Consider the following 17,295-nt stretch of genomic DNA (forward strand, 5'->3'; position numbering starts at 1 on the left):
ATGCTCGATAGGGTTCATATCGGGGCTCCTGGGTGGCTTAGTAGTCGTTGGACCTCCGCTGCATGTTCCTGGAACCATTCCCGGGTGACGTGAGAGATGTGGCGGCGCGTTATCATCTTGAAACACCGCAGAACGGCCTGGGCGCTGAAAGGCCAAAAATGGGTGGAGATGGTCTCCGAGCAGCTCAACATACCGCGTACCATCAAAGTCTCTTCCCGAACAACTAGGGAGCCCATTCCATACCAGGAAAATGCACCCCAGACCATAACAGAGTCACCAGCGCCCTGGACCACACCTTCGAGGCAGGCGGGATCCATCGCTTCATGTGGTCTGCTCCATACACGGTGCCTCCCATCGGCATGGTGCAGTTGAAATCGTGATTCGTCCGACCATATCACGTTATGCCATTGTTCCAGTGTCCATCCCTGGTGACTGGCGACAAATGTGCGTCGTTGTGCCCGATGACGTTGGGTTAACAGTGGCACCAGTGTGCGGCGCCGGCTCCCATACCCCATAGAACCCATGTTCCTCCGGATTGTCCACTGGGAGACGTGCCTAGCACGGCCTGTGTTGAATTGAGCCGTGTTGTTGCACGTTTGCCCGTCTGTCACTATTGACAATCCGTCTCAGAAGTCGCCGGTCACGGTCATCGAGGGTAGGCCGGACGGCCGGTCGTTCGTCTGTTGTGGACGGTGACACCCGCATTCAACCATTCACGATACACCCTGGACGCGGTTGATCGTGTGAAGCCGAATTCCCGCACCACTTCCGAAATCGCACTTCCCATCCGTCGGGCACCGACCACCATACCCCGTTCGATCGTTGTCATCTCACGGCGACGTTCCATGTTACACCTGTCACATGCACAGCCAATGCTCACAAGGTCTCCTATACAACTGCCGCTGACACAACACCTACTCACTCACACCCCTCACTCCAGTAAAATACCTGCCAAGTCAATTCAACTTCTCATCCCAAGTTAAGTCCAAATCAGCACCCCCTTTTCATCCCAGCATTAGCCGTTCCAAAACTAACCCCTTCAACTGACCAACCTACCTCAGTCTGACCACAGCACTACTTAATATAAAGCGTCATGAAAACAAAGCAACATTGGGCGTGGTCACCATCTGGCTGGGTGACCCTCCGCCTGACATTGCTCCACTCATCACTCAGAAATCCTTGGAATCGCTAAGGAGGTGCAAGGTCATCTTCGCATAGGTGCCCTGAAGGGCGCAGGTCACATTCTGACCAGTAAGGATTGAAGAATAAACACCGGCCACCAAACTACAACGTCATTGCCTGGAAAGAAGATCATCATCGTCAAGCATTAGCACTCAAAGCCTAATAGAAGCTGACGGGCTAAAATCCTCACGATACAGGCCTCACTAGTGAGACGGTCCTGCTGCTTGTAGTGTGATTGCTGTCTGGTAGACTGATTACCTCGAACCGAGTAGGGGTATTTCAGTAGCCTTGACAAAGAATACTGCAATACATTCGAAACGTCGGAAAACTGTAGGTAATGTACGGAAAACAACAACACGGTTCTACCCGGAAAATAAACTAATTAATATTCGTACATATTTGAACTGTTTATTTAAGTCATAAATCTTCATTATTATCAGCATAATTGCCTCAATTACATTGGAGGTTAAATGTTTAGCTTGACTGTCACGTAATGTAGTGCACGATAGGTGTCTGGATTAACGTGGAATAGCATCCGAGCACTCGATTCCACATGACGTGACAAACCCGTATGTCACTCCACAGTAGAGTTGGGCACTATGTCCCTGTTTCGGCACACTGTGCTGGTGGATAGTTATGTTTCGCTGTTCCGGAACACGGAGCGTCAGTTGTTCCGAAACATTCTCAAGCAAGACCGAGACAGTGACTTGTTGTCGTCGTGTCGAAATATTATCAAAAAGGACCTGCATCTGTATCCTTACAAATTTACTGTTGTACATACAGACGAATCTTCGCGTGTTGAGTTCTGCCGATGGTTTCTGAGTGACGTGGAGTCAGCACTTTTGGATCTTCAGTTTTTCATTTCTTCAGGTGAGACCATTTCCAGCATCTTCTGTGATTTTCATTAACAAGGGTCAATCCCGCTTCAGTCCTTTCTAGAAAACGATTCGTTAGATGCAAATAAATTAACCGTTATCAATTGGAGCATATTGAAAGGCATATAATATATAAAGAGGTAAAGTTAGTTTGTATGTAATGGCTACTCTCAGGAACTACTGGACCGATTCTAAAAATGATTTTACTAATGTAAATATACATTATCCCTAAAGAACATGGGCAGTATTTTATTTTCAAAACAATTCGAGGGCGGGGTCGACGGGGAAAAGAAAAATACTAGGCTAATATAGGCGAACTATTGAATTTGTCATACAAGGACGAGACAAAGCTCATTTTAAAACCCTTGACGCAAAGAACAAACCTCGGTAAGCCCTACGGGCCCGAAAGCCATGTTTAAGACCCTAATACTAAACGTTATGGAGATATTGGCACCACACTGCCCATGGTCTAGGAATAGGATAAAGAAATAAACTGCCGTAACCATGGCAACGTCAGCACCAGGATTCTACAGCAGCGAGATTATGCATGTACGTTTGGCCTAATCTACCAACCAAAATTGGTACACACATGATTTACTCTCTGGAAAAAATATACTGTTGTGTAAGACACCCACAGGGCTCCTTTGAGCAGGGATGGATAGGGGGTGAAGTAAAAAAATAATAGAAAAAGACTTTCATTAATGTAGAATCCTTAGTTTTTGGGTCGCTGAGGTGAATAGTCATACTCCAGATGTAATTTGTCCAAGATCAGCTCCATTGGCACTGCGGTGAGAAAGGGTCGAAAATAATATGTCCAAAATAAAGAGACGAAATTTTGGGGATATATTTACATCACAGTGTAATTGTTCACTAAGGAAGGATTTTTGGATATTACGTCGATAAGAGGGCGAAAAGGCGGGTGGGAGGTCCATTTTTTAAAATGGGTATATCCCAAAAACTTAACAGCTTAGAGACATAAAAATTGGTGTTTGGAATCTCCATATAAATGAAGAAACACGTATTTCTTTGTTTTCGGAAGATCCACACTTATGGGGGTTAAAAATAAGTGAAAAGGGGGTTAAATCCTCTTCATGAGGATACTTATGTCTCAAAAACTGAAGTAGTTATAGGAGTTAAAATTGGTACGTTGTATCTCCTTTAAAAAAGAAGCACGCATTTTTTTTCGTGAAAACACTCAAGAGGGATTTGAAAGAAGTGAAAAAGGGGATGAATTTTTAAAATGAGTATCTCTCAGACATTTATCATGTTACAGACGTGGAAATTGTTACTTGGTCTCTCCTTTAAACATGAAACAAGAATCTTTTTTATTCGTAAAGCCACTAGAGGGGGTGAAAAGGACTGGGAAAGTGGTTAAATCCTTTAATTGGATTTAATATCTCAAAAACTGAGTGTGTTACATGCGTGAAAATTTTTATATGGAATCTCCTTTAAAAATAAAGAAATACGTACTATTTATTTTCAGAGAATACAATTAAGGGGGGTGAAAAGTTTTGAAAAAAGTGGGTACATTTTTAAAATGAGTATATCTAAAAAACGTAACATGTTCCAGACGTGAAAATTGGTATTTGCATTATTCATTCAAAAGAAACACGTACTGTTTTGTTTTAGGAAAATCCACTTAAGGGGGTGGCAAGGACTGAGAAAGGGGTTTAATCCTTTTAATCCTTTGATTACAGATGTGAAGATTGGTATTTGGAATCTCTTTTAAAATGGAAAACACGTACTTTTTCCATTTTTTCTCACATTTACAGTTCTATGTCCCATGTTCCAGAATTCCAGAGTTAGATCTGAAACTCAATTTTTAAGTACTTTTTATATTTTAAGAATTTTCGTATAATGTCTTAGTACAGTATCGGTGAAGATTGCTTTTTTCAAAATTCGAAATACATGCGAGCGAAGCCGCGCTAACAGCTTATATATATATATATATATATATTGCTATTTGTTTTACTTCACACAGACACAGATAGGTCTTATGGCAACGATGGGATAGGAAAAGCCTAGGAATGGGAAGGAAGCGGCCGTGGTCTTGGTTAAGGTACAGTCCCAGGATTTGACTGATGTGAAAATGGGAAACCACGGAAAACCATCTTCAGGGCTGCCGACATCGATGTTCAAACCCACTATCTCCCGGATGCAAGCTCACAGCTGCGGGCCCCTAACCGCACGGGAAACTCACCTGGTAAGGCATATTTATGGTCATTTTATTTTCTAAAGGGAAATATGACACCTTTTCTTCCCATTGACGGGACTCGAACCAGCTAACCACGATGCCAAAGAGCTGACGCGTTAAACATCATAGCCACGACGTGGGCTACCTTCAATAATACTGAAACAGTACAACGGAAATGAATGATAGAATGGATTGTACATTTTCAATTTGTTTATTTTCATCAATCGTTTAGGCTACAGAATTCCATTCAGGGTCTCTCATAGGACGAACTGGATTCCACCATGCCTCTAGCACCATTAGAATGGTTCTCCAACGGGCTTAATGATGATTTCATGAATCTGTAACGAAATGACAGATTAGCATTGCTATCACGTTCTCTACGCATAAGAATATGATCAGGTTTCTAAAAGTAAATCTCAATACCTGTACATGAGGAGGCGTCGAGATGGCGTAGGTGACTGCGTCGGCAACGTCTTCAGAGTTCAGATATGGGAGGCTAAGGAAGAACTCTCGGTCGATTCTGGGGGAAGTATTAACAATATCTGTATGCACTACTCCTGGGCTCACGCTCTGGAATCAAAAGAAGCGAAAAATTATTGAGAGGAGAGGTATTTATCTGTCATCACTGATATTACAGCTCGGATTTTTATGCATTAATAGGTTTTGAATACAAACTTCCTGAAGGGAGTAACAAGTATAGACTACCTTCACAACGACTATGCTACGGGGTTTGCATAAATATTAGGGGTACGGCCTATCAGAGCCCCTATAATTTATATTAATCTTGCTACATTATGGAAGAGCGGGAGGCCGACACTTCCTACTAACCAAATTAGTTTGCAATCTAACCTGTTACTGCATAAAAATCCGGGCCTTACGGGTATGCATTTAGTGATATCGCCTAGGTGGCGGGTTCCCTTTCAGAAATTTACTTAGAATATTCGTAATCATTTCAAAGGGCAAGCGCAGGCATTTATACAAGTGGAGGCATGCTTTCCCTAGTGCACCATCACAGCATTGTCCTACATAGGATGCTTGTAGTGATCTCTCAATGGTGCACAAGCTGCCAGCGCCTTGGGAGGGTATAGCAATCCAGCTGATGAGCCCACTGCTACACTTGGGCGATACGCTGGTAATTTCACGATTGAAAAGGCCTAAGATCTTAAATGCTTTTAACATTTGCATTCGATGAAATTAAATTATGGTTTTCTTCTGGGAACGTAATTTTTTATATAAAGGCCAAAGGCAGACATTCATACAAGTGAAGACACATGCTTGCCCTTGTGCAGCGTCACTGCATTATCCTACACAGGAGGCTTGTAGAGGTGTCTCAAGTATTACCATCAATCCGCCAAACATCACTGGCCACCCTGCACCAACCATCCAGTAACACTGTATTTAAAAAAAATCAGCAACCCCCTAGACATATGAAGTCATATATTCACCGATGTTACCCCCTTTTAACACTTTCGCAACTCATCTCCCATACTTTAAACACATCAATAAAACTAAAAATAAAAGCTGCTGAAATGTAATATTCGTCTAACACTCACCCAAAAGGCCCATCCTATATCCACGCATCCAATTACCCGCCTCCAGAATCCTTCATTCCTTCTGACCATGCCAGAATCTCCTGGCCAGAGAGAAGGCTTTACCTTCTAGGTGGCCCGCCCTCTCCCCTCAGGGAGGGGAATTATTATTATTTCGTGCCAGCGCGTTGATAAAACACAAATATACACGCATACAAATATACATAAACATACACGTTACAATTATACAAAATACATGGCTCTTTACAGATATATATTTCGCGCGGTCACATCGAGTTCATCCAATAATCAGCAATATTCCCTGTTTGGTTGTTTTGACGAGGTCTTGAAGTGTACACTGGACAGGGCATTGTTGATAGTTTTACGGTATGTGTGTGTGTGTGGGGCAGTTTGTATTTCCCCTCAGTCACAGAGTTCTGCTTGTTTTTCCAAATACGCCCACCTCTTGAGGTTGTCTCTATAGATCTTCCAGTACAACTCCTCAAACGATTAAGTGATCTCCAAGTAGCCTAGCTGAGCTGATGTCCAGGTGGTGGTGATTCATGAGGTATCATACACTCCGAAATGTGTTGTATTCTTCTTTGCCACAAGTCTCTGAGCACTGTTGGTGGTGATTTGTTTAAAGTAGCGGAGACGCCGAGAAAGCTCTTTCTTGATTTTAATCTTTAGCGAGGCGGTCAAGGACCAAATAGTGGATAACTCCTGTTGTTCTCCACCTTTTTTCTCTCATATCTTGCCGCCATTTGCCAGGAAGGGTGATGAAAACGTTCTTGTGAATGATGATGTCTCTCAAAGGCGCACTAGCCGCCAGCGTCCTGGAGTGCTACAATCCAACTGACGAGCCCACTGCTACACTAGGGCAAAACGCTGGCAATTTCACGATTGAAAAGGCCTAAGAGCTTAAATGTTTTTAACATTTCAAAGAAGTTGGAAATTCATCGAACATCTCTATCAGAAATCATTTCATTTCCTTTCTTACTAAGAACGAATATTTGCCCCAGTTTGTCCTCTTGAATTCCAACTTTATCTTCATATTATGAGATTCCGCTGCCTACCTCCCAGATGCTCGAGAGTCATACTGTTGTGTGTGGGGTCACATTAAATACCTGGTGTATGAAACTCCAGTTGAAAGAGAGGAGGACCTACTCATGTGGATCGTTGAAGCTACACATCGTGTCCGGTAGGCCAGTCAGTGTTGGGTGGATGTGAATATTGTGCCGCCAGGTTGGAGAGAGGCATTTGGAACTTCTACTCTGAGGTACTGTACGTTTGTCCACGCTACGTGCGTGGTACATTTATGCTCGACACCTGAGAGTTTGGTAGTCGATCGTCTTACTTAAACGCTTGTAGCGCCGAAACTAATCACCGCAGACTTATGGTTTCTATGTTCATAAAACTTGTGTTTGAACCCTCTAACACCTCTTTAATTTACGAAACAGTTTTTCTACACCCTATATACAGCCTCAAGATGGAAGCTGGTCGATATACCAGGATCTTTCCAAACTGCCGCACAGGCGTGATTGGTAAGCTTTTCCAGGTTGTTAATGTCGTTAACCAGAGTAGCGTACATCGCAAGTTTCCACTGATACAAGCCGAGTAGATCAAGGTCAGGAGATCAGATAGGCCAATGCACAGGCATTGGACGCCCGATCTACTGTCCAGAGAGAGTGCTGACCAAATACTGCATACGTACAAACGTTTAGACACCAGTCCATGTTTCATTTGAACAGTGCTCACGTAAATAAATAAATAAATAAATAAATAAATAAATAAATAAATAAATAAATAAATAAATAAATAAATAAATAAATAAATAAATAAATAAATAAATACTTCAGAGATCAACACATCAAGTGGAACGGATGGGGGTAGACTATCAAATTCGTTTGGACTAACCATGCGTCAGTCATCCAGGGGAGTCAGAACTTACCGTAATCTTGATGTTTTCCTTGTGTTCAACGAAGTCCTTTCTCAGACCTTCCGTGAGCGCCCTGACGGCGTGTTTGGATGCCGCGTACATGGCACCTTTGCCAGACATAGTAGGCAAATGACCAGCAACGCTGTAAAGAAAACGTAGATAAGAAAATACAAAATTCGGAGGTGAAGTTTGTTTTTGATTACGATTGCTTGCGGTGTTGGTTTACAGTGTAAAGACAAGGCATAATTGAAGAATCAACCCCCATAAGCTCATAAAATTGATCAGTAATAACATTACATTGATAATTGTTTGTTGTAATGTGCTTTGTCTCTTCTTCTGCTACTCATTTCCTATATATGGGATTGCTGCTGTGTCCCGAGTGAAACAGCTTGCCTGAATATTGGCGGAAAGTAGCTGGGGAGTTAGATGTCGTTGCATGTGCTGTATCGGAGGTCCGGTACTCAGCTGGCCGCCCGCTTATGATAGTAAATGCGGGCAGCTTACGTAGCAAGCATACGTCACAGTGAAGCGAAGAGTGAACATACTTAGGGGAGAAATGGAGTGATGATGTTCGATTGTGACTACGAAGCTCTCCTGCACTACTCAGCGAAATGTATTTAAAAAACCCGCTATAGTCGCAAGAAAACCGGCCTTTTCAATATATTGTTGTTTGATTTATACTGCACTCGATATAAATAATTCCAACGGCCGTAGCCGTGTTGAAACACCGTGAGATCTTCGAAGTTAAGCAACATTGGGCGTGGCCAAGATTTGGATGGGTTGCCACGCGCTGTTGGTGGGGAGGGGGGTAAGTGAATGGAGGAGCGGAAAGGAACTGCCCACCCTACCGTACGTAAACTCCGCCTTAGGCACACCTTTGCGGAGTTTCGGACCTGCCTTCGGTCAGAATACACCCTTACCTTACCGATATAAAGAATCAGTTTTATTTCTTTATATTAATACACCCAAAGAAAATTGACATGTAATAATTTTTGTGTACAATTTAGAAAGATACGGGTTTTAAGTGTATAAGCTATGATCTGTAATTCCTTGGATGGGAATGGCAGGATTTCCATTTAAAATGTACATGAAATGTCGTATGGCTTTTAGTGCCGGGATATCCCAGGACGGATTCGGCTCGCCAGGTGCAGGTCTTTCTATTTAACTCCAGTAGGCGACCTGCGCATCATGATGAGGATGAAATGATGATGAATACAAAACATACACCCAGCCCCCGTGCCGTAGGAATTAACCAATTAAGGTTAAAATACCCGACCCGGCCGGGAATCGAACCCGGAACCCTCTGAACTGAAGGCCAGTACGCTGACCGTTCAGCCAACGAGTCGGACATTACAGATATACAGTACATCTTCAAATAAATAATCTAACTGATGTTATTCCCGGTAAGCATGATTGGATTGTCGGTGAGTTTATTAGATAATTTAAACCCACAGTTTGTAGTCCGTACTGTAGTAGAAAGGTTTCTGAAGTAGCTCTTAAAATAAAATAGTGAAAATTGTAATTCATTACATACAGTACAAAAACGTTTGAGGTTGTATCTCTTTATTGAATCCGGCGAAGATACATAAACTGCAATGACTGCAAGTCAACTACGCTACACCAGAGTCCGTATACAGGAGTTGATTCCTCCGCGACCAATCACGTGGGGAGACCTGTAGCAACAATCCAATGGGTCTAAAACTTTGATCGTTTACGTACCTACATGGCATCGTTCCATATCTTGAAAATCAACAGAAACGACCAATGCCTTCATGGTGTTGCAATTTCCATTTTCTTACGCGTATATAACAAAAAAATTCTTATCCTGGAAGACAAAAGTGAGACACTACCAAACAATAGTCAGACCTGAAAATTTATATGCGGCAGAAGCACTTAAACTAACAAGAACTGAAGATCTCGAAAAACTAGAGAAGGTTGAAAGAAGAATTTTGAGAAAAATACAGGGAGCTAAAGGAAATTATAATGCAGACCAAACAGAGAGCTATATTTGAAAATTGAAAAACTAACTGACGTTTACACGTTCACGGAATAGATGAAAACAGACTAACCAAGCGCGTCTTCAACTTTCTGAATAGTTACAAATCTAAACCCACATGGTTCATTGACATTGAGAACGACATGAAAAATGCTGGAATTAAAACAGATAAATCAAAAACAGAACATTTTTTAGAGAAGCAGTTCAAAAGGCAGCGTTTCAGGAACGGAATAAATCAACGACTAGAAGAAAGTGGACTCAAGAAGAGAAGGAACGACACTCTCGAAGGATGAAGGAAATAGGTTATTTGAAAGAAGAAGAAGAAGAAGAAGAAGAAACGTCGTAGGTCGATAAAGGAAAGTGCGACATACTTCGAGGACTACGACGACAATGATTTTTCAGACACATTTTAGATTATCTAATGCTTCGACACGGTCAGTGTGATTCATGATCGAACATAACCTGTAGTTCCGAACACATACGTAGGCCTAAAATGAATTCTTGATTATATCTTTTACGGTACGCGACTGAATGACTTCTTAAAGAGAAGCTAAGGAAGACTGCCTTATGTTTTGAGTGAATATATACAATGTATAGACTCTCATTTATCTTCTTATTCTAGATGATGTTAATGCTTTCTGCCACCAAATACAGTAACAGTTTATTCTCTTGGAAATTCATATTAGGCTTCCTTCTTCGTTTCTGGTCAAGAGCGAACATAATTTATGATAAATTATTTGCAAATCCTGAATGGAATCAAAACTCGTTTACATTTCGATAGTGGCGGCGTTAGTAGGAAAAATTTAAGGTTCAAATTCAGTTTGAAACGAAAACTTAGTTTTGGTAAACGGAGATAGTAAATTCTGTGGTGAATACAGAAGGGAGTGTTATCCGAGATAACATTATCCAAGTTTTGGAAATCTAAGATAACAGTGCAAGTAACTGATGTTGGTGTTTACGGGCCTCCTAAGGGAACAACCTTACTCTTTCTCCTCTATTAATACTGAAGAGAGGCGGAAAACTATCGATAGTGCTAGTTATAGTTATCGATAGCGACCACTATCGTCTGACATCGATAGTCAGTTGCCTATTATCGATAGTCAGCGATAGTTTTTTTTTCCTTATTGGCTTATTTTTCGCACTAACAGAAATTGCACAGCTGTTTCACGCTTTGGCAGTAACTTTAATATACCAGTTTAAAATTGTAAACTTCATATCAATATGCCCAAAAGCAAGACACCTGTCGTTTGGAAGTGGTTTAGGCGTTTTGAGGATAAAAAGTTAGCTAAGTCCAATGAGTGTGGAAAAAGTTCGAAACTGTCAATCGCACTCACCTCCGGTAATACTGTAATACAACCCCCTGCACCAGAATATCCCGTAAATTGAATTATATTAAATCGTTCAGTATTTATAGGCTTACATTTTTTCCACACGAATGTATGATCTACACCTACCATCATCATTGTTTCCGACAAAATAACTTCCTCACATTCATTAGAAATACCAGGTCATCATGCGAAAAATCATTATCACTACTATAAGAATCACCAATATCATTTAGAGATTCATCTTTGATGTAGGCGAGTCCCTTATTTTGTCATCAGACAAACATTTCTTCCGTTTCGCGCTCGCCATGTCTGTTTACCCTGTCAACTGGCGAGTCAGAGACTGTATAAGTTATAGGTGAGAGAAGATAAGGCAAATTTTAGGCCAAAAGCTTCACGAAAGCAACTGAAAACTCTCCTGACATCCATTGTGAATGCTGTAAAACATTTTTCCAAAGATATTACTATACCCGAGAAAATGTCGGTCCATCGCAAAATGAACACTGCAGCTGAACGAGAATTTCTCGGGCGGCCACGTTATGGACAAGCGCGTGCAGCTCGAGAATGTCTCGGACGTGCCACTGAAGGGATTTATGAGTGATTCCGATTTGAATTTCAGAAATTACAATAGCATGAAATAGTTGTAATTTCTACTGATTTTTTTGTGGATTGTGTTCAATGAATGTTCTATTTTCATGCATAATGATATGATTCGTTCCACTTTTTGAAAACTATCGATTACTATCGATACTAGAGCTCATAATATCGGAAAATATCGATGGCGATTACTATCGATAGTTTGCCGCCTCTAATACTGAAGGTAGTGTTTTATATAATCATTTTATAACTGTTGGGTTCAATTCAGTGTCGACAACCATACATGCCAATACGACATCTATACAATTACCGTTCATCTCGCCTGTTGGCACTATGTAGTCCTTTTTTTTTGTGTGTGACTTGTGAGATTATACGTACAGCCGGGAGATAGTAGGTTCGAATCCCACTATCGGCAGCCCTGAAGATGGTTTTCCGTGGTTTCCCATTTTCACACCAGGCAAATGCTGGGGCTGTACCTTAATTAAGGCCACGGCCGCTTCCTTCCAACTCCTAGGCCTTTCCTATCCCATCGTCGCCATAAGACCTATCTGTGTCGGTGCGACGTAAAGCCCATAGCAAAAAAAATACGTACAGCCAGTGCCGTGTTGTGAAAATACCTACTGTTAAATGTGCGAGAATAAGGAAAGCATATTTTTCTATTTGCATAATACCAGGTAATTAGAATTGTGGCATATTCGAATAATGCATTTAATAATGTAGTTTGGTGTGAAATGGCGAACGCAGCATTTTATTAATATGGTCTTATTTCGTCCGATTCTTCCTTTTTGCTTATTGAAGAGAGACGAAAACATTCACGGAAAGGAAAGGGAAGATATTGAGAAGTTCTGGAACTTTTGAAAATCACATTACAAAGATTTATTAAATAAACTGCATCGTTCAAGGCGTATTTCTCGTTTCAAGAATACGGTTATAGTAGCGCTTATATCGAAATAAAGGCAGAAATGTATAACATTATATTAAGTGAGGGTGAGAGCATGTGTTTCTTTCCTTAATTCCTCATTGAGCTTGAAAACAGACGTGATTATGAATATATTGATGTATTGCATCTTAACTTTCATGATTTACTTGAGTAAGGGAACCTCAAGTTTGATGATTACTTAATGGCTTGTTTATTATGGTTATGTCTGGTGATTTTAATATGTAACCAGTCAAGTAGGCAGCAGTGATGAGCTATTAAAGAAAAGAGAGTAGGACGGCGATATTATTTGCTTTTTAGTGACTAGCCTTATGTGCCGAAGACTATATAAACAATCCATTAAACTGCTTTCAGCGCTGCTATTCTAAGGTCAACAGCATTAGCCTTATCATATTCTGTTGCTGAATACTTCTGTCCCACTTGGATCTATATTGTTCACACTAAGAAGATTGATGTGCAACTCTATCAGGCAATGCGCATAATCACAGGATGCATTCGGAGCACGAACACGCTATGACTTCCTGTTCTCAGCAACATTCCACCTCCAGCCCTAAGACGATAAGCTCTCCTAAAGGTTTGGAAAAACATTGAGCAGAACCCCTCAACTACCCATCCATCAAGATATTACAAACAATGAACATCAACGACTGAAATCAAGGAAACCACCCTGGCGTACAGCAACAGATCTTGAAAAAATCTCTTTTCATGTTAACAGTTTATGGAAAGCTCAGTGGGATCAGTCTTCAGTAATCAACAAACATCTAGTTGAGAACCCTTCTAAACGTGTACAAGGATTTGATCTTCCAAGGCGACAGTGGAGAATCATCAATCGGATAAGAACTGGAGAAGGCAGATGTGGTTATCTATTGTGCAAATGAGTTGGACTACAGTTGGGCCCACGAGAGTTGAAGTCTGACATTTGAGCGGCGAAAGCGATAACTACGAAGTAAGCTGCGTTGTCGTAGTTACCTCAATCTGCGGCATATCACTCTTTCATACAGGCTGTATATTTAATCAACTATGTTGACCTAATGCAATTCATTAAATTTTGACCCGTTCCTAAGCTCATGTTAATAATTCCGGCATTTATGACAGAACACGTCAATGCTTGATAAATACGGGATTTCATATTCACTAACCTGACAATAACTCCAACAAATGTACATATCAAATAGAGAATAGAACTGTACAACTAGCCACTAATTAACTTACAATAAAATATAACAACGAAAATAATATTCAGGAAATAAACATGTCAATAATTACATAAACCAGCAACAACTAACGCATGCACAACTCGGGCTTTCAAAGGAAAGCTGATGGACATTCACCACACATCGGATGAAGCAGTTGATTAGGTCAAAAAACTAGACCTAGACTTGTAGTATTGTACACTCATTCATCATACGATAAATAAAGAAGCCCTACTGTATGAAGTCTTTGGAAGTAAATGGGTCCCATGACACAGATTTTCTGTACCAGCACCTTTTAAATGTGATCATATTTAGGTAAACAAGGAATTAGAGGCTACATTAAATTGATAGACAGGCGGAACGAAAGGGAAATAACATTTAGTTTACGAACATCAGATTAAACATCTACACGCTGATTTGGGTAACCAAGATGAAAATGATGTTGGATGGAATAGGAATGGGAGAAAATTGGGACAAAAGAAATTATTCTCCTTAGGACGTCGTTGGTTGGCGATTCAATTGATTAACATGTCTCGTGAAATAGCGGTTCAGTTTCGTCCTTACCAAATTCCCTTATGACTTTTTTATCATTATTAATGTATTATTATTATTATTATTATTATTATTATTATTATTATTATTATTATTATTATTATAACAAACATACCCGATCCTACAATACCATGTGTTTATCCATTCCTGTACACAGAACAACAATCCACATGAAATCATTCACCGTTACCGCATTGTGCACTCTTGTTTCTATAGCTGTTCTTTTCTTTTGTGTCATTCGTTATCCACTCTCCTAAGCATTTAAAGCAATTTGTTTTACACATTGTGTTATCATGAATTGTCATACTTTGCGGGGCATCACTAATGTTTGTCATGAACTTCCCGACAATGGAATCTCTTACCATTGGACGTCAGAAGCATGTCCAGCAGCTCAGCTTTTAATCCTGCCTCTGTCGAAATACTAGGTAAACATTCATGAATCATCAAGTTTTGACCTGGAAACGCCTCCTCCTACTTCCTCTTCATCGTTATTTTCCTCTACCTTTCACAGAACTTTCTAATCCTTCTCTTCACCTCTCAATTGAAGGCGATATCTCGGTATCTTCTTGAAACTTTCTTTATGTTTTATATGTAGTATTTATCTAGTCTATTCTAATCTATCTTATATCTAATATAAAAAATGAATATTTGTTTGTTCGTCTCGACTGGACTAAAAACCTAGTGGCCCGATTTCGCTGAAAATTTCGCAATTAGTTTTTATTACTCTTGAGAGGATTTAGGAACTGGTTTGAACGAAATCCGATGCTTAGCTTTTTATAATGAGTACTTTTATGTAATTAATTTCATTACAAAACCGCATCAAGAGTGGATCAACTTGATGGACAGACTGTCGAAAGGCGACAGTGACTTACTATGCATCGTGATAGTCCAGTAAGAAATGCTGTATATAGGAAGATGGGAACACGCCGCCATGTTTTATGAAGTACCTTTCCACATCTCCTAAACCACTGGACTACTTTCAACCAAACTTGGTACACTTATGAATTCCTACCCTACTGTAGGGGTAAGCCATCCCTAGCACCCCTAGTTATTCATATATTTTAATGTATTCTACGTATTATGTATATTAAATTGATGATATGATTTGTTTTTATGTACGATATTATCCTTATAGACATGATACTGCGAAACGTAAATAATTTCACCTTATTTTCTTGACACGGGCCGTGAAAGCATCAATGGCAATGCTATCCTTCTTTTTTAATATCACTACGTTTGTTTATTTGATTAATACTATTACTGCTTTTATTGTTAAAATTGTAAAAGTGTAAGAAAGGGAGTAAATCCCAACTTTGCCAGCATAAATAAAATATATTATTATTATTAACTTACCTACTGATATGAACAATATGGCCATCATTCACTCCTTTTGACCTCATGATTTTCACAGCTTCTCGGGTACAAATACTGAGTCCCAGGACGTTGGTATTCAGGATACGAGTCCATTCTTCTGTAGGGCATTCTATTGAGACATACGAGAAAATATAGGGTTAGGTATTATACAAGACAAGACAGCAAACTGAACCAACGACACGGATATGGGGTAGTTGCGTTTCACATTTCTGAAAGAAACCTCTGCAAACACAGCAAGAACATCATACCGTGTTTGAAACTTTAAAAAAAAGGTGTTCAAACTGTCGATATTCTACTTAAATACCGAGCCGGATTCGGTAAAGAAGCGGACCATCGCCAATTAGGGTTTCAAAATTTTTTAAAAATTAAAGGTGATTTCTACCATGTTAAAAAATAAACTTAGATGCGAAAATCGTGAATTTTCTCGATTTCTATCACACTTAGAAGTATCTCATATCACATGGCTAACCTACCTACACCAGCTTACATGCAAGAGAGGCAGCCATATTGTTCCGTGGCGACACACATAAATACGAAATGTCGAAGTACACTACTGAATATAAAACATGGTAAAAGCATTTTTAAACAATTAAATCTCACACATAATCCTTTACAGACATGCTGTGGCACCAGAAAAACGTGCAGAAATAATGCTAATCTGATATATTCAGAACAGTCCAAGTTTTAACACTTGAAATCTTGGTACCGAGCTCGATAGCTGCAGTCGCTTAAGTGCGGCCAGTGTCCAGTATTCGGGAGATAGTAGGTTCGAACCCCACTGTCGGCAGCCCTGAAAATGGTTTTCCGTGGTTTCCCATTTTCACACCAGGCAAATGCTGGGGCTGTACCTTAATTAAGGCCACGGCCGCTTCCTTCCCACTCCTAGCCCTTTCCTGTCCCATCGTCGCCATAAGACCTATCTGTGTCGGTGCGACGTAAAGCAACTAGCAAAAAAAAAAAAAAAAAAAAAAATCTTGGAACATTACACTAGTAAAATACTTCCTTTTTATTTCACATGCACTCTGAATGAATTACTCCACACAAAGTTACGTATTTACATGAAAATTCCACAAGATGTCAATTCTAACACCACATATTGACTAACCACATGTTTGAATTGCAAAAACTTTAAAATTTGAAAACATGACAAACGGACATGCATAGAATAGTATCGACCGTACCGGGCGAGTTGGCCGTGCGCGTAGAGGCGCGCGGCTGTGAGCTTGCATCCGGGAGATAGTAAGTTCGAATCCCACTATCGGCAGCCCTGAAGATGGTTTTCCGTGTTTTCCCATTTTCACACCAGGCAAATGCTGGGGCTGTACCTTAATTAAGACCACGGCCGCTTCCTTCCAACTCCTAGGCCTTTCCTATCCCATCGTCGCCATAAGACCTATCTGTGTCGGTGCGACGTAAAGACCCTAGCAAAAAAAAAAAGTATCGACCGTAGAGCCAAGAGTATTCAACAACACATTACATGTTTTCGTGGTATTTCAGTCTTTAATTTTAACCGAGTATCGTGTTTATGAAGCATATCAATATAAATTGCCAACTGCTGAGTTTGCAAACATTTGTAAAATACTTGTGACGTTATAAGTATGA

At 40.4% G+C, this 17,295-nt stretch overlaps 1 protein-coding gene across 2 annotated transcripts in view; it reads right to left on the reverse strand.

Moving 5' to 3' along the window:
* Positions 1–4,443: 4,443 nt before the first annotated feature.
* LOC136886828 (farnesol dehydrogenase-like) overlaps positions 4,444–17,295 on the reverse strand; it is a 56,911-nt gene continuing 44,059 nt past the window's right edge. For both annotated transcript variants that reach the window (XM_068230585.1, XM_068230584.1), the window contains exons 3-6: positions 15,673–15,802; positions 7,732–7,861; positions 4,675–4,821; positions 4,444–4,589 (exon numbers count right to left, since the gene is read on the reverse strand). In XM_068230585.1, the coding sequence (XP_068086686.1) occupies positions 4,548–4,589; positions 4,675–4,821; positions 7,732–7,861; positions 15,673–15,802 (449 nt within the window). In that variant the 3' untranslated portion in view covers positions 4,444–4,547. The remainder of the gene's footprint in view (positions 4,590–4,674; positions 4,822–7,731; positions 7,862–15,672; positions 15,803–17,295) is intronic.

This window comes from Anabrus simplex, chromosome X (genome assembly GCF_040414725.1).
Source record: "Anabrus simplex isolate iqAnaSimp1 chromosome X, ASM4041472v1, whole genome shotgun sequence".
In the NCBI taxonomy this organism is placed as follows: Eukaryota; Metazoa; Arthropoda; class Insecta; order Orthoptera; family Tettigoniidae; genus Anabrus; species Anabrus simplex.